At 49.5% G+C, this 24,943-nt stretch overlaps 1 protein-coding gene across 1 annotated transcript; it reads left to right on the forward strand.

The window, feature by feature from the left end:
- Positions 1–12,111: 12,111 nt before the first annotated feature.
- LOC125554607 lies at positions 12,112–23,602 on the forward strand. The gene is made up of 4 exons (XM_048718117.1): positions 12,112–12,184; positions 22,696–22,971; positions 23,047–23,152; positions 23,228–23,602. Exons 1-4 carry the CDS (start codon positions 12,112–12,114, stop codon positions 23,268–23,270), a joined length of 498 nt encoding a protein of 165 aa, XP_048574074.1. The 3' UTR covers positions 23,271–23,602.
- Positions 23,603–24,943: the final 1,341 nt, after the last annotated feature.

Raw genomic sequence — 24,943 nt, forward strand, 5'->3', positions numbered from 1 at the left:
TCCTTTGTAGCCGACCCTGTGTAACCCTAACCCTCTCCGGTGTCTATATAAACTGAGGGGTTTTAGTCCGTAGGACAGCATACAATCATACCATAGGCTAGCTTCTAGAGTTTAGCCTCTCTGATCTCGTGGTACTCTTGTAACACCCATATCATCAATATTAATCAAGCAGGACATAGGGTTTTACCTCCATCAAGAGGGCCCGAACCTGGGTAAAACTTCGTGTCCCTTGTCTCATGTTACCATCCGGCCTAGACGCACAGTTCGGGACCCCCTACCCGAGATCCGCCAGTTTTGACACCGACGGTGTGGCTTGCCTAGGGTAGAAGAAATCACCGGGAGAAAGTGAGAGAAGCTCGCGGAAAGAATTGCCGGAAAACATTCTCTCTTGGAGGGGGATGATTAAGCGCAAGGGCAAAACGATCATTTTCAAAATGTCAAAACATGGTGAAAGTGATTCCATCGGAACGGGCTCGATGAAACAAAGAAGTGTACTCTGGAATCACCTCATTTGGAGTTGGGAGTAAAAAGATATGAGTGTTTGACTGCCAGGGACCTATCTGTAAAATATATCCACAAACAGGCCCCTGAGAGAAAACCAAAAGTGCCTTTTGACAGAATATGCTTTCCGACCGAGAAAGCATAAACTGGACCACAACAGAGCCCGAGTACGCTTTCGGATAGGGAAGACGTATTCCAGTGGAATACGCTTCCACTTATCCTGGTTAGCAGAGGCGGGGCCGCGGCTTGAGCCACTGCCAGGTGGGACCGTGGGGTCCATGGCCAGCTGGCAGGGAGTGGCCTCATCTCCTTCCTCTCGCCTGATGCGCGCCCGCAGGGTAGAGGAGGAAGTAGCGAGGCCGGTGTCGGCCCAGCCATCTCCGGCCACCTCCCGCCGAAGTGAGGGCACCGGCGAGTGCGGCGAGTCATGCCACACCTGTCTGCACCCCGCAGCAGCACCAGGACTGAGCGGAACGACGGCGGCTTGTGGCGACCGAGAACGAGGGAGGCGGCCGAAACTTGGGCGCGTGGCCATTGCGGCTCCGGCGAGGAAAAGAGGGATGTGAGAGGTTCACCGGGGTCTGGTTGAGCTTCTGGTGGAGGAGGAATGAGGAGAGGGGCTCCGGCTTGAGGCAATCGGGGAGCGTGGCCGCGGCGGCCATGGCGGCCAACCGAGGCGATGAGGGGCTCTAGAGTCAAATGGATGGGCCGGGGAGGTTGCTGGAAGTGAGTGAGGTCGAGTGGTGAGGTCGAGAGGCCTCGGGGTGGTCTTATATAGGTAATGGGGGAGGGGCGAGCTGGCATCGCCGCGGACGTGTGGCGGGGACCACGGATGTGTGTGCACGCGCATGAGCTCGAGGGTGGCGACCGAGAATGAGGGCGGCGGCCGAAACTTGGGCGCGTGGCCATTGCGGCTCCGGCGAGGAAAAGAGGGATGGGAGAGGTTCACCGGGGTCTGGTTGAGCTTCTGGTGGAGGAGGAATGAGGAGAGGGGCTCCAGCTTGAGGAAATCGGGGAGCGTGGCCGCGGCGGCCATGGCGGCCAACCGAGGCGATGAGGGGCTCTAGAGTCGAACGGATGGGCCGGGGAGGTTGCTGGAAGTGAGTTAGGTCGAGTGGTGAGGTCGAGAGGCCTCGGGGTGGTCTTATATAAGTAGTGAGGGAGGGGGCGAGCTGGCGTCGCCGCGGACGCGTGGCGGGGGCCGCGGACGCGTGTGCACGCGCATGAGCTTGGGGGTAGACGACGGGGAGGAGCAGCGGAGGCTCTCACGGGGCTGAGGAGGCCAACGGAGCACGGGGAGGAAGACGACGACAATGACAACAGAGCCAAACCGCCACTATTTGCCCGTGGACGCGCGGCGGCTTGCGGCAGTGAGGGAGCGGACGGAGGGGGAGAGGGGTCCAAGAGAACGGCGACGACGAGAGGAAGCTAGGGGACATGCCCGTGCTCGCTGAGACATCGAGCAGAGGAGGGGCCCGAGCAAGAATCCATCCTGGGCACGGCCAACGGCAGCAGAGCGCGCGCACAGGCTTGCCATTAACGCGGTCACCGCATGCACTGGCATGTAGTGGGGGAGAGGGGCTGGAACGGGTTGTCTAGCGCGTAATCCATCCAGTGGAGGTCTCAACTACGGTGGTAGATCAGTGAAAAGTGACATGGTTAAATGGTAGTCACCACCTGAAGTTTACTGCAGTAAACCTGACCGAGCACTGCTGGTCAACAGGAAGGAGTTTGGAAGCAAAGGAGTTGTCTGCAAGGTTTAGGTAAAGAAGGACTTTAACCCTGGTAACTTTGAGAAGATTAAGGCCAAGATTTAATGTAGTTGCTTAACAACCACATAAACTGGTCCGGAAATGAGATTTGGATGATGCACTCACATGGTGACGCCACTTGGGCTCAAATTTGGCAAGGCTTAATGATTTGGCCAGACAAAGGTGCTGTAAAAATTTCATACCAATTGGTTTTACCAAAATGGTACTTCCTTCACAGTTATTCCCTCTGTCCAGAAACTTGCAAAAGTTTTGGAGAAATATTGGCTAGGTGAAATGGTGCCACATTTGGTGGAGAGAAGTTATTTGGGTAGTAGAATGCTCAGGTAAAGTTTCAAGCAAAATGAAGCAATATAAAATATACTTGCTTCACAACCTAGAAATATTGATAGAATCAAAGGTTTGATGTTGTGCTCACATAGATCAAGGGATGGAGCTGAAACTTGTAGGAGTGAGGTAATATGAGCACAAGAAGTGGCATGCAAAAATTCAACTCATTTGGCTAACCGTAGCTAGCACTTCCTTCACAAAGGCTTCCCTCAAACAGGAACTTTGAAAAATCACTGAGGAAGTTTGGCTAGGCAAATAAAGTTGAATTTTGGCACAGAGAAATTATTTGGATGATATATCATGCCCAAAAAGTTTGGGGGCAAATTGGAAAGGTAAATAGCACTTGCTTCAGAATGTGCCATTTAGGACAAAATAGGAAATGAATTTATTGAGCATGATGAGAAATATGGACAATGAAATATTTTGCCATATTTGAGGAAGATATGACCCAAACAATTTATAAGAATTATTTGGGGATTTTTGGAAGGACAGAAATATAGGTTGCTTCACAACCTAGGGAAGATAGGGTTATTCCTTTAATAGGAAAAAGGAATATCCCCGAAAAAAGCAATTAGGGTTTGGTCAAGCAGTGGAGTGACATGATTTTGGCAAAGTTTTTAGGATGATGAGCCACTTGGGAGGGCAAATGAAGATGACTTCCCAGGTGACAAGGCCACAGAACCACTCCAAAAAGAAAAATAGAGCAAAAACCCAATAAATCAAAAGAAAAAGGAAAGGGCCAAAATCCAGGCTATTACAACTCTTACCCCCTTAAAGAAATATCGTCCTCGAGATTTAGTTGCTCAGGGAACAAGTGTGTCTTGAGGACACCGTTTCCAACTCGGGTATCCTTTTTCCTTTATTTATTGTTCCCCCAAGAATTTTAGATGATTTGATTATCTTTGCTCAAGGTGGTTTGCTTCACCTTTCCCCAAATCCTGACAGGTCTTTGCTCATATACCAATTTATTATTACTGACGTTGATTCCCCATACCAATGGTGGTATCCAATGGATCTGAGCATAACTTTTCCTTCGGTCATGAAAACATTTTTACTTCTGTCAGGGGGTTGCTTCAAATAATTGCAGGCCTTCTGGTTTCAATAACTGCTGAGAATTGATCATGGCAATCTTCTGACAGGATCTGACTGCTCATAGGTGGTACTGATTTTGATTTCTTTCTTTGGCTCGAGCGTGAGATATGTACCAAATATCTGACTGCCATTTGTCAGGAGTAATATAACGGTGTATGGAGTTATAGTTGTGTCATACCTTAATATTTACATCTTGAGACTATCCCGACAGGGGGCTGACAGATAATTGCTTTTTTGTGACAGATTGACCGTGTACTTGATTCCGTCGATGAGTATACCGGGTCTGAGCTAATTGTTCGGCTCTTGACTTTCTCATTGTGTCGGTATACCTATTTGGATTTTCCATCCTAACCATTCCAAGCGGGTCAACGGGATATGAAATCCTTGTAAAACAGAGTAGGCTTTTGAGGGTATGCCTTTGGGGATTTATGGAATTAACCTCCAACTGATTTGGGTATCCAGACCCTAATGGCCATGCAAAAATCATCTTACCTTTGCTGTCAGTCTCACCCTATAACGGTCATGATTTTCTTTGTGAGGATACCTTACTGGAATAACTTGGCCACACCTGTCCTTGATTCTTCGTATGACCAGGGACGTGATTAGTGCAATATTGTTGGCATTATTCCTTTGTGCCTGTTTTCTGACCTGAGTCCGCACACATATGACATATGTTCGGAGCTTGTAGTTGTACAGAGCTCATTGCAGAGTCCAATCATACAAGAAGGTGACAAGGTTTCATGATATCACCTTGTCTGGTGCGGGAATAATGACCTTGATGACCATTGTCAAGACTGTGGATTCTGTGATGTCATCCCCAGATATTGTCGATCCTTGTTATTCATGATATGTATCTCTGCCCATTTTCTTTTGTCTGACTCGTGAGGTTGTGGGATCCGTACTTTCCTTAAGTATATCTGTTGGATCCTTGCCGCATCTCGTATGAGTGAATGATGAGACTGGGGATGCATGCCCACCATATATAAAAATCATATGCAACCAAACACTTGATTCTTGCGGTAGGCATATGTTTTGACTGTATTGTACCTCTGGCAAAATTATTGCAAATCTGATCCTTGATCTGCAGAGAAAAGCCATTCGTGTAGCTTGCCGAGGAAGGCTCATTAGCTTCTGCTTGAAGCTTTTGTTGGGGTAGCGTGCAGAAGAAGCCTTGATAGCTTAAATACGAAGCTTGACATGAGTATTGTGCAGGAGAAGCCTGAGTTCCGTACTTGAGAAGTTTCTCCCCGGGTTACTTGTTGAGAAAGATTCATTTTCGTCTGTCAGAAGCTTTTATCGAGATACCTTGCTGTGTAAGACCGGTTATCGTGGGCCAGAAATTTTTCACATATCATGCTGAGGAAAAATTGAGGAGCCTTGCCTCATAAATTTCTTCCGATAGCGTGTGGAATAATTGTGGGTTTCTTATATCCAAAACTTCATACTAATATGCAGACTGAAATCTACACACACTCCCATAATATTCTGTGGCTGATTATTTGCATGAGAAAATTTGTTTGACTGTCTCCCTTGAGCATACCACATTCTACTTTATTTCGGTTGATAACATATTTCAAGCATCATGCATTGCTGAGCCAAAATTTTGTATATGATACATACCTTTGACTGAAAATATATCGTTGATCTTGCATTTGACTTGTCTTTCTGCTGGCTGGATCATTACTGCAGTGTGGATTTTGTACTGATGTAGACTTGAGTTATCAGTACTGTTGTGAGGAGTGCGCACTAATACAAAATTGATTATCAGCCTCAAAATCAGATATTCCCCATTTTACTGCAGTCGGCTGAGAATTCCATTCTGTTTAGCTGAGCTTCCAAATATTTGAACTCCTTGCTGATTCTTCGGATCCGGTGTCGGTTGCTGAGCAACTCTTTATAGGGGAAAAATAATGTAACACCGGGGCCCAAAAAGAAAGAAGCAAAAAAACTCAACAAAACAAAAGCACACTACAACAATCAATTCACACACAATCAATGTCACATATTACTGCTAGTCACACAATATGCATGCCCACTTAAGCACACAAATCTCGTGGGATCTCCGGTTCCACGATCTAGCATGCTGTGACGATGTGCACGAGGACGAATAAATGTGTGGAAGAATTGGTGTAAACAGCGGTACACCAAGTGCTAGCTTAGTCAGATAGCAACCTAGACTAGCTCGGAGGCGAGGACTTACTTGGTAGCCATGTAGCGGGTGAGGGAGTCCTGGATTAGGGGGTCCTCAAACAGCCGGACTATATGCTTTGGTCGGACAGTTGGACTATGAAGATACAAGATTGAAGGCTTCGTCCCGTGTCCGGGTGGGACTCTCCTTTGCATGGAAGGAAAGCTTGGCGATTCGGATATGTAGATCTCCTTCTCTGTAGCCGACTCTGTGTAACCCTAGCCCCCTCCGGTGTCTATATAAACAGGAGGGTTTAGTCCGTAGGACAAAAAACAATCATAACCATAGGCTAGCTTCTAGGGTTTAGACTCTACGATCTCGTGGTAGATCAACTCTTGTAATACTCATATCATCAAGATCAATCAAGCAGGAAGTAGGGTATTACCTCCATCGAGAGGGCCTGAACCTGGGTAAACATTGTGTCCCCAACATCCTGTTACCATCAGCCTTAGAGCACAGTTCGGGACCCCCTACCCGAGATCCACCGGTTTTGACACTGACATTGGTGCTTTCATTGAGAGTTCCATTGTGCCGTCACGATAAAGGCCTGATGGCTCCTTTGATCATCGGCAACGATACGATACAGGGTGAGGTTTTTCTCCCCGGACAGATCTTTGTATTCAGCGGCTTCGTACTGCGGGCCAACTCACTTGGCCATCTGGAGCAGATCGAGAGCTATGCCCCTGGCCATCAGGACAGGTTTGGAAGCTTGAACTATACTGCCGACATCCGCGGGGACTTGACCTTCGACGGATTCGAGCCCATGTCAGGTGCACCGCACAGTCACGATGAGCATGACTTAGCCCTGCCGTCGGATGGTGTTTGGGAGATCACACCTGCGGCTACTCCGGCCCTCAATCCGTAGCAGATCGTGCCATCCGAGGACGGGTGGATGGACCCCGCCACGAAGGCTGCACAATCAGCGGCAATAGAGCTGAATACTGACTTCACCTCCAACGAGACCTGTGTCATCAGACCCTTGGATTTTTCCGCAGCCACAGGCTCCGAACCGCTTGCGTCTGTGCCTATCGAATCTGATTGGGCACCGATCATGGAGTTTACCTCCGCGGATATCTTTCAGCACTCGCCCTTGGGCGACGTGCTAAATTCATTGAGGTCTCCCTCCTTGTTAGGAGACCCTTAGCCGAACTATGTCCGGCTTGAGTGGGAAGCGGACGACGAAATTCGTTCCGCACCCACCACCCACTTAATAGCCATTGTTGACGACTTAACCGACATGCTTGATTTAGGCTCCAAAGACATCGATGGTATGGACGATGATGCAGGAGAAACAGGAACCACCGCCCACAGGGCGCTGGACAGCCACCTCATCATATGATATATATATATATGGTGGACACCCCCAAAGAAAGCGATGGCAATAAGGCAACGGGGGATAATCCCCTCGAGAAGCAATCTAAGCACCGGCATCATCGGCGCCGCCCTAAGCCCCGCCATAGCAAAAGCAGCGATACCGGCACAAGAAACAATAACGCTGCGGATAGTGCCGAAGACAAAGACAATCCCCTCCAGCCAGGCTTCGAGCGGGAGGATGGGCAAGCTAGCCCTAAGGAACATGCGACAGACGGAGAATCAGAGGATGACAATTACATGCCCCTCTCCGAAGATGAGGTGAGCCTCGGCGATGAAGAATTCATCGTGCCTGAGGATCCCGTCGAGCAGGAGCGCTTCAAGCGCCGGCTTATAGCCACAGCAAAAAGCCTGAAGAAAAAGCAACAATAGCTTCAAGCTGATCAAGATCTGCTAGAGGATAGATGGACCGAGGTCCTGGGAGCCGAGGAATATGAACTCGAGCGCCCAACCAAAAGTTACCCAAAGCACAGGTTGCTACCCCAACTCGAGGTGGAAGCATTAAAACCTACACTACCAGCATATGATGCGGCTGACCGGCCACCTCGTGGCTGAGACAAAGCAGTGTATCAGCCCAAAGACCAGCCCGCACCCCGTCGCCAGTCAAACAAAAACAACAGGCCCAGGGCTACACGCAGGGCCTGCGAGACGTATGGGAAAACAAAGCAGGACAGTCAAGATCGATCTACAGATCACGGGGGCGCACCCCAATGCGTGACGATGACCGTCACGCCGCATATACTAAAAACAAATCCGGTCGAGCCGAATACAACAGACCAGACTTATTTGAACTATGTCGTGATGTAGCCCGACATAGAGGCGCCGCACACCCCCTATGCTTCACTGATGAAGTAATGGATCATGAATTCCCATAAGGGTTTAAACCCGTGAACATTGAATCATATGATGGTACTACAGACCCCGCGGTATGGATAGAGGATTTCTTCCTCCACATTCACATGGCCCGTGGGGATGATCTACACGCCATCAAGTATCTCCCACTAAAACTCAAATGGCCGGCTCAGCATTGGCTGAATAGCTTGCCGGCAAATTCCATCGGAAGTTGGGAGAACCTGCTGGCAGACGCATTTCTGGACAACTTCCAGGGCACTTATGTGCGACCACCGGATGCTGATGATTTAAGTCACATAACCCCAATAGCCCAGAGAGTCAGCCACGAAATTCTGGACTCGGTTCCTAACTAAAAAGAACCAAATTGTCGAGTGCCCAGATGTCGAAGCCCTAGCGGCCTTTAAACATAACATCCATGACGAGTGGCTTGCCCGACATCTTGGCCAAGAGAAGAGAAAATCCATGGAAGCCCTCACGACACTCATGACCCGCTTTTGCGCGGGCGAGGATAGCTGGTTGGCCCGTAGCAACAACACAGCAAGCAATCCTGGCACATCAGAGGCTAGAGATAGAAACGGCAAACCCCGACACAACAAACACAAGCATCACAAAAATGGTGGTAACGCCGAAGACACGGCAGTCAATGCCGGATTCAGTGGCTCTAAGTCCGGTCAGCGGAAAAGGCCATTCACAAATGACAATTCGGGCCCGTCCAGTCTCGACCGCATACTCGACCGTCCATGCCAAATTCATGGCACCCCAGGAACACCAGCCAATCATACCAATAGAGAATGATGGGTCTTCAAACAAGCCGGCAGGTCAAGTGCCGAAAACAAGGAGAAGGGGCCTCAAAGCGATGATAGCGACGAGGAGCCTAGATCACCGAATACATGAGGGCAAAAGAAATTTCCCCCGCAAATCCAAACGGTGAACGTGGTAAATGCCACCCACACTCCCAACCCGGAACGGATGCGCACCCTTAGGGATGTCGACTTAACGGAACCAGTCGCCCCACAATATAAACTAGGGCCGATCACCTTCAACCGCACGGATGGTACGGTTAATACCAATCAGGGCAATTCAGCCGGACTAGTCCTCGACCCAATAATTGATGGGTTCCACCTCACATGAGTCCTTATGGACGGAGGCAGCAGTCTAAACCTGCTTTACCAGGACACAGCGTGCAAGATGGGTATCGATCATTCGATGATCAAGCCCACTAAAGCCACCTTTAAAGGTATTAAACCAGGCGTGGAGGCAAGCTGTACAGGCTCCATCGCCCTTGAGGTAGTCTTCGGATCACCGGACAATTACCGTGCCGAAGAGTTAATCTTCGACATCGTCCCCTTTCACAGTGATTATCAGGCACTGCTCTGACGAACCGCGTTCGCTCGATTCAACGCGGTGCCACATTATGCCTACCGTAAGCTCAAGCTGCCCGGTCCGCGCGGCGTCATCACGGTTAATGGCAAGGCCAAACTCCCCCTCTGTACCAAAGAGTATACCGCTGCTTTAACAGTAGGAGCAACGAGTGGCACCTTTCAATCGAACCTCGAGTCGACGGCCAAGCTCCCGGACACCGCCAAAGGACTCCGAACTACTTCGTGGCAGGATAGCCCGGCTCGTCCAAAGCTCAATTAAACACCCTGGCAAAAGCCAGAACATGACACATACTGCGGCTAAACCGCTCTGTGGCACACAAACATTTATTGCATTTTCTTTATAAGTTCATTTTTTCCCAGGCCAGGACCGGCGATATGGAAACAGCTCGAACGCGCAAGGGAACCCTTAGATATTCCCCTCGAGGACCATCCGACTGCACTCCGTATCCGCACACAGCTTCTTCCCACCTGGTCTCAGTATGTTTCGCAGTCACTTTCTCTTTTTATTACATTACATGTACTCATACGCATCGACGTATTATTCAAATACAACATGTGGATCTATACAACGCTTATCTGTTGTTATCTCTTATTTGAAACTCTTTTGTCAAATGGCATTCGTACACCGCGATATGCCTTAATATGCCAGGGGCTTCGTTTTACCCATAATACGGCAACAAAGTCCGAACACCTTCATGGTAGTTCGGCACCCCAAACTTATAGCATTATATGCATCAGCTCCGAATCATGTCTTGGGTCAAATGTTGGGTTTGCCCGGCTCCCATGTTTTGTCGGCTTACGTTCCGCTATATCGGCTAAGGCGGCACAGGGAGAACTACTGTGATTGTGTCCCAGTTCTTCCGGACGAGCACCTCAGTAGAGAAAGTCGAAAACTGACTGTCATGATACGGCGAGAGCTGGTCAGCTGTTCGAGAGGTTGTAAAATCTTTAAGGATTCCTCCTGCATAATGCCATAACCAATGCAGCATGTGATGGATCGGCTTTTCTTCCGATCAGGTGCTTATAGAGCCCCTCGTGCGGTCTTCCGAACACCAGGGGATGCGCCTACCTTCCTTTTCTAAAGCTCCTATGGCTAAGTGAGAGTGATAAAGCCCTATAGTCCGATTGCCTGGTTCGTTGTGCTGAACACCTCCTTTGAAGGACCCAAAACTGGGATAAAGAGTGATCAGGTTTATCCCGAACACCCCCATACTTCCTACGTGGGGGAAGAAGCCGACGACTGGCCAACTCTCAGGATTTATATATAAAACGACCGCGCAGGAGGATAAACTTTCATATAATAGGCAATAAATAATAGAAATAACCTTGTTGAACATTACAAAGGACAACATGATTGCATTCATGGAAATATAATGTCCTTGGTGCATTACTCCGCCGCAAGGCAGGATCCTTTCAGGACACTTTCATAATATAACTCAGGCTTGCGGCGCTCCTTTCCCTCCGGCGGTCCCTCGGTCACCAGTTTTTCAGTATCCATCTTCCCCCAGTGCAACTTTGCACGGGCGAAGGCCATTCGCGCACCCTCTATATAGACCGACCGCTTGACGACGTCCAGTCGAGGGTAGGCACTCGCAAGCCGCTTCACGAGCCCGAAGTAGCTTCTTGGAATCGGCTCAGCGGGCCATAGCCGGATAATCAAATCCTTCATGGTTAGCTCGGCCGCCTTATGCAGTTCGATCAGCTGTTTCAGTTGATCGGCAAAAGGCACCGGACAATTCGGTGCCAGATACTGCGACCAGAAGAGCTTATCCGCAGTGTTCCTTTCTTCGGTTCGGTAGAATTGTGCGGCATCAGATATGCTGCATAGCAGCTCCGCAAATACCCTTGGAGAAATCTGAACTCAAGATTAGAAACATGATTTTCTCCCCAAATACTTGCCTTACATGGAACAAGCCTTACCCGCCGCGATCTTCCTCGCCTCTTGGATCTCCTGCAAGGCACCTTGGGTTTCCCCCTGGGCATCGCACGTGGCCTGATGAGCCTTGGTAAGCTCGGATTCTTTCTCTATTAGACTCTGCTCCAAGGCCTCGCATCTTTTCATGACCTCTTGAAGCTCTTGCTCAGCTTCAATAACCCTGACCTCGTGCTTCTCACGAAGAGCCCGCTCTGCGGCTGCCTTTCTCTCGGCCTCGACAACAGCCTTCTTAAGAGCCTCGACTTCGGTCATCGCCCCTGGCGCAAATCATAAAACATATTTTAAATCCATTCGCACTGAACATGAGCAAGGTTTGTGCATACCTTGTTTATCCTCCAACTGCCTTTTCAACTGTCCCAATTCTTCTGTGGCCCACTCCAGACTTTGATTTAGTCCGGATACCTCTACAGTATGAGAGGCGGCAGTCTCTACAGACGCTTGTTTATAAAAGAAGAAAGGTAAATGTCATCAAGTGAGTCTCCTGCGAACATAGATTTGATCCTCTGTCCGGTTCTTTCTCTCATCGAACAGTGTATCAGGGGCTACTATCTATACTGTGACACTCTTCGAAACCTCATAAAACATACCTCAAAGCCTCTTATAAGGCTAATATAGGCTTCATCTAGTCCACTCTCCGCAGACTGAATCTTCTCAATCACCGCACCCATAAGGGCACGGTGTTTACCGACGATGGAGGCGCTTTTTAGCGCTGCCAATAAAGTATCCAGCACCTCTGGTAGGACAGAGGTTGCCGGTGGAACAGGTACACCCCCTCTAGCCGAGGGAGGCTGCCTACCTAACTCTAGAACCATATTGGTCTCCGGAATTGCGTCCGAATGGGGGCCGAACTCAAGATGGCTCCCGCCAATGACGCCCATGGGAGCCTTCTCTCACATGTGTCCGGCCCTTGAAATTTGACCTTCTGGCGCCACCTTGGCAATCTTTCCCCCCCTCCTTGGCCTGGGTCCTCCTGGGACGAAGCCTCGGTGTCATTCACGTGTTTGGGGGAAGGGGCCTTCGGGGGTTGCCCGCTCTCCATAGCATCCGAGCCTAGCAAATCCTCCGACGAGGATTGCTCGGCGCGGGACCTTGTCGGACTGCAAAAAGTATGGCCCAGATTAAAATATTATGCCATGATGAGTCTGGACACATAAATGTGTTCGGATTTTATATACTCATGTGTTCACCAGGGGCTGAGCCCTGGGATCCCACTCCAGGCTACTATCGGTGGCGGTGGACTCCTCTGGAAGAAGAGTTTTTCCCTTCTTAGGCAACTCGGCCTCCAAGGATGTGGAGGCTGTCCTTTTCTTTCTTCCCCCCACTGGGGATTCGTCTTCCTCCTCCTCGTCCTCTTCGGAGGAAGAATGGGCATTGGAGTCTTCGGATATCGTGTCTGAGGCGCAGCGATGACGGAGGCCGCCCCTGGTCTTCTTGGCCTCTCTCTCGGCCTTCTTCTTCGGTGCCTTGTAGGGCGCCGGGACCAGCATCTTCATTAGAAGCTGGTCGGCCGGTTCTTCAGGTAGCGGGGCCGGACAGTAGATCCGCCCCGCCTTCTTCGTCCAGCCCTAAGAGAGTTGTGGAAAATACATTAAGCGTTTCCCTTGGGTTATGCGAATAAAAATTATGATGACTTACCGAACTTGCGGGGCGGGACAGGTGGTACCCGCGGTCCTCGCCTGAGTCCGACCATGATTTGCCGGACTTAAAAAGCACCTTCCAGATGTCTTTGTGTGAGGAGCCAAAGAGCTCTCGCAGGGTCTGGTGCTTGGCCGGGTCGAATTCCCATAAATTGCAATCCCGGTGTTGACAATGAAGGATCCGGCGAACTAACATCGCCTGGACTACATTGACAAGTTTGATATTCTTGTCTTACATATCCTTGACGCGCGTCTGGAGCGCCGACAGCTCGTCAGACGAAGACCAATCCAAGCCCTTCTTGGGCCAGGACGTAAGCCGCAGGGGGCACCGGATCAGAATTCAGGAGCAGCGGCCCATTTGTGTCGCGCGGCTCAGTGATGTAAAACCACTGTTGCTGCCACCCTTTGACGGAATCATTGAAAGTACCTGTTGGCAATGTGACATTGGGCATCTTGCTCACCATGGCGCCTCCGCACTTGGCGTGCTCTCTGCCCACTACCTTGGGCTTCACATTAAAGATCTTCATCCATAAGCCTAAGTGTTGCGAGATGCGGAGAAAGGCCTCGCACACGATGATGAACGTCGAGATGTTGAGGAAGGAGTTGGGGGATAGATCATGAAAATCGATCCCATAGTAATACATGATGTCGCGAACGAATGGGTGGAGGGGAAACCCTAGCCCGCGGACAAAATGAGGGAGGAAAACAACCCTCTCGTGGGGTTCCGGAGTAGGGACGATCTGTCCTGCCATGGGGAGATGGTGGCTGATTTTCTGGGCCAGGTACCCGGCCTCCCGAAGCTTTTTGATATTCTTCTCCCAGACGGTAGAGGCCATCCATTTGCCTCCTGCTCCGGATCTAGACATTTTCGGAAGGCCTTTGTGGCCGGAGAGGAAGAACGCTTGGGCACTGGGGCTCGAGCAGAGGGGAATGGATAAGCAGAAGAAGAAGGCGTGGGTGAAAAAGGGGAGTCCTTATCTCCTTATAAAGGCGGCAGGGATCCAGTGCCTCCCCACTTGCCCGGTAAACTCGCTTATTCCCCAAGCGTCGCGCTAAAGACGCGGTTGGATTACCCATACCCGTATTGATGAGAATCCCGAGATAGGGGGACACGATCTCTGCTTCGATAAGACATGCCCATAAAACCGCCTCGCATCATGCGCAATAGCTGGTTAGGGAGAACGGTTCGAATAAAGACCGGATCGTGGCATGGTGTCATGTTAGGAAAAGTTGTCAGCGGATTAGATTTTTGGAATATTGTACTCTCTACGGTGGTATGTGGAATTTGTTTTGCAGAGCCAGACATGATCCTTGTGTTTGAAATCTTCTATGGAGTATGCGGAGAAAGAACCCGCCTTGCAATGCCGAAGACGATCTGCGCGCCGGACTCATCATCATTGAAGCCTGGTTCAGGGGCTACTGAGGGAGTCCTGGATTAGGGGTTCCTCGGACAGCCGGACTATATGCTTTGGCCGGACTGTTGGACTATGAAGATACAAGATTGAAGGCTTTGTCCCGTGTCCGGGTGGGACTCTCCTTTACGTGGAAGGCAAGCTTGGCGATTCGGATATGTAGATCTCCTTCTCTGTAACCGACTCTGTGTAACCCTAGCCCCCTTCGGTGTCTATATAAACCGGAGGGTTTAGTCCGTAGGACAAAAACAATCATAATCATAGGCTAGCTTCCAGGGTTTAGCCTCTACACTCTCGTGGTAGATCAACTCTTGTAATACTCATATCATCAAGATCAATCAAGCGGAAGTAGGGTATTACCTCCATCGAGAGGGCCCGAACCTGGGTAAACATTGTGTCCCCCGCCTCCTATTACCACTAGCCTTAGACGCACAGTTCAGGACCCCCTATCCGAGATCCGCCGGTTTTGACACCGACAGCGGGACACAAATGTCGTTGCGACATTATTATCAAGCGGACGGAAAATATCCGTACTCGTCCAAGAAATAATGATAGCGGGGAAACTGGGTCTGCTGGCATTGCCCTTTCTTGATTACTAAGACCATTAAGGGTTGCCAGAGTGATTCGGGATAGAAGCATGTTCATCACCGAAACAATAGGCGAGACTGAAAGAAAGACATCGGCGTGATACCTGAGCACCATTTCTGCAAACAGTGTTGGGATCACTTGGCATCACTCTGCTGGGATAGAAATGACACCAAACACTGAAAGAAAAAGGAACTGGAGAAATGCAGAGGCTGAGCTGTAGTGGATCCGAACCGATGCCATCTACACTCACCAGATAAATCGTTAGCAACAAATAATAAGGCTATATGCTTGATGTGCAACAAACAAATGCAGCAACCAAAGGCAATAAACAAGCCAAACTCTATACTACCGATTTCTATCGGTTTCTACCGCTCGCGCTGACTAGGGCGTCCTATAGCCAGACTTGCTCTGATACCAAGCCTGTGGCACCCCGGCTCAGAGAATCCGGAATGCCCCGTATTCCAGCCTAGAGATCGAGGAGAAGTCTCTGGAATACAACACTGCTTGACATAGAACAAATCAGCTCTTATTACAAGAATAATAATACAAGGGTCTTGTCGTGGGTTTGTCACGGCAGATGTCCTCGTGAAAGGACTTAGTCATGGAGCCATCGCAACGGGTTAGCTTAAAGGGGTTAAATCGGACAAGGGGACACAGGGGTTTATACTAGTTCGGCCCCTTCGATGAAGGTAAAAGCCTACGTCTAGTTGTGATTGGTATTGCTAGGGTTTCGAAGGCCAGGGAGCGAATCCGCTTTGTCTGGCTCTCGAGTTGTTGTTGTTTGTCCCTAAACCGCGGCCGGGTCGTCCCTTTATATACATAGGTGGACGCCCGCCGGGCTACAGAGTCCCGAAGCCGGTTTACAAACGTATCCGGTTCGGCCTCTCTCTTTCTATCTTACTATACAAGTTACATGACTAGGCCGGTTTACATTTATAAACAGTAACCCGCCTTTGGGCCCTCCGTAAAGCGCCATCATCTTTACATCTTCATGGGCTTCTAATCTTCAAAGAGTCAACCCGGCTACATAAGGCCGGTTTGCCTCCAGTAGTAATATCCCCAACAGGTCTGATGTTACAAAGAGGCACATCAGCACGGCGACACTACGCCTGCGATGCTACACTTGCTCTATGCTAGCAGCGGAATACTTCTAACAGCGGAACAACGATGAAGGTGACGAACTCCACTCCGCAGGGACTCTGGCTGGGACACGATCTAGCTCGCACGCACGACAACCATCGACAAGCAATCAAGCAATCATGGCATCACCTGCTGTCGGTGTCAAAACCGGCGGATCTCGGGTTACACAGAGTCGGTTACAAGGAAGGAGATCTACATATCCGTATTGCCAAGCTTGCCTTCCATGCCAAGGAGATTCCCATCCGGACATGGGATGAAGTCTTCAATCTTGTATCTTCATAGTCCAACAGTCCAGCCAAAGGATATAATCCGGTCGTCCGGATACCCCCTAATCCAGGACTCCCTCAGTAGCCCCCGAACCAGGCTTCAATGACGATGAGTCCGGCGCGCAGATTGTCTTCGGCATTGCAAGGCAGGTTCTTCTCCAAATTTTGAATGTTTGTAAAGTAGTGTCCGGCACCATAAATGTTGGACTTCTTGGCTTCCGCGCCCAATAAGGGCTATCTTCCACGCGTCGAATGAATACGAGGAGCCAGGGCGTTTTTACATTCGCCCCCCTAGCCAGATAAATAAATTGTCTATTAAAGGGATGGGGATTCTTAGATCCAATCCATACCATCCTCCCCCAGCGAGAATCCATTGGAGCGCGCTTCGGAAAAATCCACTCCAGCACGGCCGACCTCCGCAGCTCCTCCTCCTGCCCCCGTAGCCCTAAGCCCGGTGATTGGGAGAGGTGTTCTGTCCCACAGAGTGGATTAGTGGAACTGCAGACCAAGGGATTTCTCCCTCCAGCGTATATGGTTCCTGTCCGAGCCGGGCTCGCCACCTACAATGGCGGGGAGCAAGCAGAGAGCTTCCCCAGCCCCTCTACGGGGGATCGGGTATGCCTTGTTCCTTACTTATTAAGGGGACTCAGATTCCCAATTCATCCGTTCCTCCGCGGGCTCCTGGAGTTTTACGGCCTCCAACTGCATAATTTCACCCCTGCTTCCATATTACACATCGTCGGCTATGTTGCCCTCTGCGAGTTATTCCTGGGCTGCGAGGCTCATTTGGAGCTGTGGAAAAGGTTGTTTTGCCTCGTCCCCCGCACACAGAAGGGGTCACTTTATCAAGTGGGCGGAGCGGAAATATGGCGCATCGCCGAAACCGGATACCTGTCCGGTACTCTGAAGAAGATGTACGGAGACTGGCCTTCGGAATGGTTTTATATGGAGGACGTCCCCCTTCCGGACCCTGTTCGGCGGGGTCTTCCTGAGTTCAACAATGCTTCTCTGAAGAAACGCCGAAGTTGGCACCCACGGAGCCCCCAGGAGGAAGACAACGGAGAAGTCCTTTACCTGATGAACCGGATTAAAGCGCTGGCTCAATCAGGATTGACAGTAATCGAGGTTATGTCAATATGCATAATGCGGGGAGTGCAGCCACTTCAATATCGAGGGCACCCCCTGTGGTGTTTTAACGGGGAAGATGATGCCACCCGTTGTGGGCGTAAGGGTCCGGACAACGCTGCTACTTTAGAAAAAATTATGTCCGACTTGTTCAAGGGAGAGGAAGAAGAGTTCATCCGCATCAAGCCAGGGGATGGATTCTCCATGTACAACCCTCCAAGCTGGGTGAGTTATATCTCCTTACTCCCATTCTTCCCGCATTCTTTGTCGTGGGTACTCACCTTGCCATTTTGCGGTAGGAACTGCGAAAAGCCATAAGGGAGGTCAACAGCCCATCTCCACAACCAGAGGACCCTGACCGGGCCCTCGGTCTCGGACTCGAAGAAGATCCAGACATATTCATGGAGCTGATAGACCGGCAGTTCTATCAATTAAGCTGTGATGACGCCATGGTGGCCATTACGGCCGACTATCCCGGAATGCTTCCTGCGTCGCACGTAAGAAAAACCAAAAATCCCAACTCCAAAAACTAGGATCCCCTTTTAGACTCTTCACCTACCATATACATATGGTGTTTTATAGGGCAGGCATTCGGGATGCCGTGCCGAATCCACAGCAACTCGCCAACAAGAGGCACCGAGGCCAGGCAGGCCAAAAAGGAAGGCGGTCAGGACGGAGACGCCGGCGCAGAGGTATGACAAAAACCCCGCTCCGTGGTTGTCGTCTTTCTCAAAATGTAATGACGTCCATGTTTCTTTAACAGAAAAAACGCTCACCGGAATATATCCGGTGAGGCTGCCGATCATCCTTCCACCAGTCGGGCTCCAGGACCGGACATAGAGGCGGAAGCCGACATGGGGTGGACGCCGGATACTCCCCCTACAGAGGATGCAGATAGACTATCCGCTACAAATTCAGAAGTGGAGAGCGCCATGAATCATAGGCGTCGCCGTGCCGTACTCCGTGACGCTTGCTTCTCACCAGAGGCATTTGATGCCTTCAATTCTGGAGACGCGTACCTTCGTGCTGCTCAAAATGGTCTAGCCAGAGCCACGGACCAGTATGTAAGGGATGTATGGGTAAGCAAATCTGTCGATTATATGTATCAGTAGCCCCTAAGACTTGAAACAGTTAGCAGAACTGATTTAAGGATCATCTATTGTTCAGGTTCTTACAGAGAAGAATACTCGACTGTCACAGGAGCTGGAGGAAGGCAAGACCCAACTTCGGGCCGCCGTTGCCGCATTGAAGGAACCTAAAAAGTCCCCAGCTGGTAATATTTCTTTCAAAGAATGATAGGTACCATATAGCGTGCGGTTGTGGCTGCAGATCTAACAATAGATATTGCAGATGAATCAAGAGAGAATCCGGAGGACCAGCATGTCGTACGACAGCTAAAGGCTGGTGAACGCGTGCTGACTGAGGTCAGGCGGGAGAAAAACAATCTCCAAGACGCCAATACCAAGCTGAGCATGGAACTGAAGGATGTTCGAGCCCAGCTTGCGGACTCCGAGAAGGAGAATAAGCGGCTTTGATGCGGCATTTTCAGTAAGTGCTTGGATGAACCCTTAAAAGGGGGGCGGCGGAGAAGCTGGCTAACAGAATTAGTCTGCAGTTATGCTGACGGGTCGTCCCACGGAGGAGATGCCCAGGTCTGCGGGTGATCTTCTACCCAAGCTCTCACGACTGCACGAACAAGTTAGGCAGGTGATGCAAGGTATTGCCCAGGCCTTGTGGCCATTCGTCTCCCTGCCAGAAGGCATTGGAGAGCTTGCGGAGAAACTCAAGGGAGCACGGCGACGCTTCCAATTATGGAAGATATCGGCCTGCCGTCAAGGTGCCAGGGAAGCCTGGGCCATGGTGAAGATGCGGTATACCAAGGCTGACCCAAACCACATGGTCGAGGTCGGACCTGTGGGGCCCGATGGGAAAGAGATCCCCGTTAGCTTAGTGTATGGTCAAGTAGAATTAGCCGCAAAGTATTCCCAACAGGATTGTAGGCTAGACAGCCTGTTGCATGGTATAAAAGAGGAATTTAGTCAGTCTACATGACTACGAAATTAAAGTGACATGTATAATGCCTTCAAGCCAGATTGTAAATCATTTGTCATGGCGGACCTTTTCGCTTCAACCTCGGGACCCGATAGTCCGGAGTGTATCCGAATACCCGCTCAGTTATATAAGAACCAGGGTATGCGTGGAAACCAGGCGTAGGGGTCATTAGTGCTTGAACAGACAAGTACCCAACTAGTTATGTTATATTACATGGGTAGTAAGAAACATATTCCAGGGAGAATAGTTCCGTTAAGGGTTCCTTTCCCAGGGTACGCATGCCCTAAAGTGCATGTCCGGACTATGAGAGGAAACGCAGGCAAAAACATCTGGGGCACATATGGAAAATAAATAAAAATCATCTTTTGTTCACCGACCGAATATTCCCTTAAGAATGCTAGCTTTCGGCTTCACCCAGTCTGAGGTACACATCCGGCTGACCCGGCAGTAACAATCGCAGAGGTGCTCCCCTTATGCCCTAGCCGAATTAACGGGAACGTAGGGCATAAATACAAGAGCCAGGCAACCCAGCTTGGCCAAAACTTAAGTCATCGATGCATATAATGGCGAAGAAAAGATACATGCGGAAGAATAACACATGTGCGGGGCATGAAGCCCAGATAAATAATTAAGCTTTTGTGTAAGAAGCCCCCAGGTATAATGAGCGCGGTTAGCGCGTCAATAGTGTGCACACAAGGCACAAGTTGGCCCTTGAAGGCCTTGAGAAAGAATAAAAGAAAGAAAGAGAAAAAATACAGATAATGTAAATGCGAAAAATGGACAGAGGAAGGAGACGAACATAGAGTCCGGCACTAGGCGTAGAATCTTCGGAGTCTGGCTGCGTTCCATGGGTTCGACTCAAGTCGATTATTCGATGCATCCCACAGACTGTACGCTCCACCGGTCAGAACTTGGTCAATAATGAAGGGACCTTCCTATTTGGGCTCGAGCTTGGTCTTTTTCTTCTTCGACAGGCGTAGAACTAGCTCGCCAATGTTATAAGTTTTGGTCCGTACTTCTTTGCTTTGGTATCTTCGAGCCTGTTGCTGATAGAATGCGGAACGGGCTTTTGCCACGTCGCGCTCCTCCTCCAGGGTGTCCAGACTGTCCTGCCGATCGAGCTCGGCTTCTCTTTCTTCGTACATGCGCACTCGAGGTGAGTCATGAATTATGTCACAGGGCAGAACCGCCTCTGCGCCGTACACCATAAAGAAGGGTGTGTATCCGGTAGTACGATTCGGCGTGGTCCGCAGCCCCCAGAGTACGGAGTCGAGCTCCTCTACCCAGTGCGTGTTAGACTCCTTTAGGGACCACACTAATCTGGGTTTGATGCCGCTCATGATAAGACCATTTGCTCGCTCGACTTGGCCGTTGGTTTGTGGGTGATAGACAGAAGCATAATCGAGCTTGATGCCCATGTTGCTGCACCAGAGTTTTACCCCGTCGGCTGTAAAGTTTGTGCCGTTGTCAGTGATGATGTTGTGGAGGACGCCATAACGGTGTACAACCCCGGATATGAAGTCTATCACCGGTCCGGATTCAGCCGTTTTAACAGGTTTCGCTTCTATCCATTTGGTGAATTTATCCATCATGACTAGTAAGTATTTTTTCTTGTGGGTTCCCCCTTTAAGGGGTCCAACCATGTGAAGCCCCCAGACCGCGAAGGGCCAGGTAATGGGGATTGTTTGGAGGGCGGTGGGTGGCATATGTCTTTGGTTTGCAAAAAGCTGGCAACCAACGCAGCGTTGGACCAAGTCCTGTGCATCTACCCAGGCCGTCGGCCAAAAAAACCTGTACGGAAGGCCTTGCTTACAAGGGCTCGGGCTGCGGCATGGTGGTCGCCGAGTCCGCATGAATTTCTGCCAAAAGTTTCCGCCCTTCCTCTTCGGAGATGCACCTTTGAAGGACTCCAGTAGTGCTTTTTTATACAGCTCTCCCTCATGGACCCTATAGGCTTTAGATCGCCGCACTATGCAGCGTGCCTCATTTTGTCCTCGGGAAGTTCCTGCCTAGTTAGGTAGGCCAGGAATGGTTCTGTCCACGGGGCGATGATGGCCATTATTACGTGGGCTGAAGGTGTTATTTCGGTGGCAGAGCCTCCGATTATGTCAGAGTGTTCGGTATCGAGCATTTTGGTCGGGTCTGGACTATTGTTACCGGTGTCCCCTTCCCATACCACGGATGGCTTAAACAACCTTTTCAAAGAGATGTTGGGGGGGGGGGATTGCATCGCGTTTTGCGCCGATGCGGGCGAGGATATCCGCTGCCTGATTGTTTTCCCGAGCCACAAGGTGAAATTCGAGCCCCTCGAACCGAGCTGACATATTTAGGACGGCGTTGCGATAGGCCACCATCTTTGGATCCTTGGCATCGAAGTCTTCATTTATTTGGAATATTGCGAGGTTCGAATCCCCACGCACCTCCAAGCGTTGAATGCCCATGGAAACTGCCATCCGGAGACCATGTAACAGGGCTTCGTATTCGGCTGCGTTGTTGGAGTCTGTATACAGTATCTGTAGTACGTATTGAACTGTATCTCCGGTCGGGGACGTCAGGACGATGCCAGCCCCCAGACCAGCCAGCATTTTGGAGCCGTCGAAGTGCATGATCCAATTGGAGTACGCGTCGTACTCTTTAGGGAGTTCGGCTTCCGTCCATTCGGCAACAAAGTCGGCCAATACTTGAGATTTAATGGCTCGCCGGGGTTTGTATGTTATGTCGAACGGGAGGAGCTCAATGGCCCATTTGGCAATCCGGCCCGTGGCGTCGCGGTTGTTTATAATATCATTAAGTGGCACTTCCGAGGCTACTGTAACCGAACACTCTTGAAAGTAGTGTCGCAGCTTCCGGGATGCCATGAATACCGCATAGGCTATCTCTCCTTAATAATAAACCACCGATCGCTTCTGGTAGTACGTTGTCAGCGATCTTACAAAAAAAGCAACTCTATTTTCGAGAATTCAACCCGCAGTCCCTGTTTAAGTGGATCGGGGAAAACGATTCGTTTTTGCACAAAACACCCTGTCATTTGGATTATTCAACCCACGGTCCAAGCAAATTTGGGTAAAATAAAAAAACACGACCAAAGGAGGAGCACGGGCTCGCCTCCTCTCCCTCTCGCTCAAGTCCTCGCCGCCGCCACCACCACCCACGCCAGAAGCTTCCGGCGAGCTCCGACGCCGCGCAGCACGCCCCCCAACTCCCCACGGTCCGCTCCTCCCTACCCTCCAGCCAGATTCTCCGTTCCCGGCCTCTACCGCCCGCTCGAAACGCCACCCCCATGGCTAGGGTTTCAGGCAGGGCTTCGCCGGCGCGTCTCCGGCGGCCCAGGTTCGTCCCTCCTTCCTTCTTGGCTGGGATCCACCACCCCTACACCTCACATTCTCTTCATGTCCTCTGCTGCAGATGCAGATGGAGCGCACCATGGGAATTCCCCATCCACCATGGTCGCCGCCATCAAGGGCTTCTTCACGGAGATGTGGAGGACGCCATGGACCTGCAGCTCCTCAAGGTTCTATCTTGTCCACATCCCCTCCCCTCCCCTTCCCGTCCCTTCCTCATCTCGTTTCCTTCCCTTCCCATGCAGGTCAACAGGGAGAAACCCTAGCCAGAAGCACCTCCTCGGATGACGCCTCTGCTACACCAAGATAGGTCAAGCAACCCCCATCTACTCTCTGTCTCTCCCATTAGCACAAGTCCAGTTTTATTTTGAACAAAATTCTGCTACTACACAAACAAGTCCATTAACAGATCTATTTTTATTTAATTGATATCCTTCCAAACACAAACAGTGTATATATGATGTGCTATTTTCATTTTTGTGCTTTTATTTGTAAGCTCATAAAATAGTTACACTAGAAATGCCATGTAAGTTCTTAGTGAGTGAGTGGATTACACTTGTGTAAACCCAAAAGTGGCAGAGGCGAGTTTCCTCTTAAGCTTTATAATATTCCTTATTTCTTCTTAACAGAGATATATATGATATCTACATGGCTGCTATGCTACTTTTTTTGTGTGATGAATCATTGTGAGTTTCGAAGAAACTTCCAATGTTACCACCGCCAAGTTTGCCGGCAGAAGAAGCACATCCATTGAGCCGTTCAATGTCGCCTGCGGTGGCTACACCAGAGGTATGTATCCCCTTGAAAGCTAATCAGTTGATAGAAATAGAAGCCCCTATTTCAGTTTATTGTTTCTGAATTGGTGCTACTTCTGATGGCTCTTGTTTCAGTTTATTGTTTCTGAATTTATACTTTGAATTTAGTAGATAGAAGCCCCTGAAATTTGACCCATCTATGTTATGTCACATCCAACAGATAAAATCATATTTTTGTGTGTGTTATGCACCAAGATGGCTTAGCATCAGATGTTTCCTATGACAATTTATACTTTGTTTTGTGGAACAATTCATACAAGGGTGCACAATATGGCAAAGTATATACGCAATTCTTGTAATTCTAAAATAATATGTTGCCCAAAATGAACAATTTATGTAGTTGCAAATTTTACTGGAGCGATTTCCACCGAAGGAAGTGATGTTCACAGTCGTAGTTTTATGTTTTGATCTATTTTTCCATTTTATTTTTTTACAAGAGCGAACTCTACATGATGCAAGCTAACTCCCAAAGCTTATACACACTAACTGCTACTGACTCCCAAAGTGAACACATTTTATTGGATAACCGCTGGACATTTAGTGGCTAACTGAACAAAATCGATAATGTGTAAATTACTGAAGCAAAAAGTGGACCGAGCACACAACGTTGTACTGGTGTGGTTTTTCAGTCGGCTAGCTTCTACAGTCATCCAAGAGTAACACTAACTGCTGGAGCCAGGGTAGAAAGATAATGAATGAATTCTGATTTACAGAATGATCTTGTTAAAGGGTAGAAAGAGCTTTTGTTCAACTTTTCCCTCGGATGTTGGTTTTACTTGCTGATAGTTAATCCCAATGTAACCTGTTTGTATTCATATATGTAGGAGCTGATAGGCCTTCTTATTTGACTTGTAGATGCACACCAAGCGTTTTTCTTTTGATGTACTTTACGCACCTATTTGTTCTGGAGATGCTCCTTTTGTGCATTCATTTCAGACATTATTTTATAACTTCCGTCCATTGAGAAATTCTGATTTAGTTGATTTATCTATGAGCTTTGTGTTAAGTAAAGATAACCTTATGTGAAGAACTGAAGATAAGTCAGACAGGGTTACCATAACCTTTGTCCATTCACACAAATGCTGATGGCCGGGTTGTGTTGATCTGATTAGTGTTGGCGGACAATGTAGTTTACGATTGCTTTTG

The sequence above is a fragment of the Triticum urartu genome, chromosome 4 (genome assembly GCF_003073215.2).
Source record: "Triticum urartu cultivar G1812 chromosome 4, Tu2.1, whole genome shotgun sequence".
NCBI lineage: Eukaryota > Viridiplantae > Streptophyta > Magnoliopsida > Poales > Poaceae > Triticum > Triticum urartu.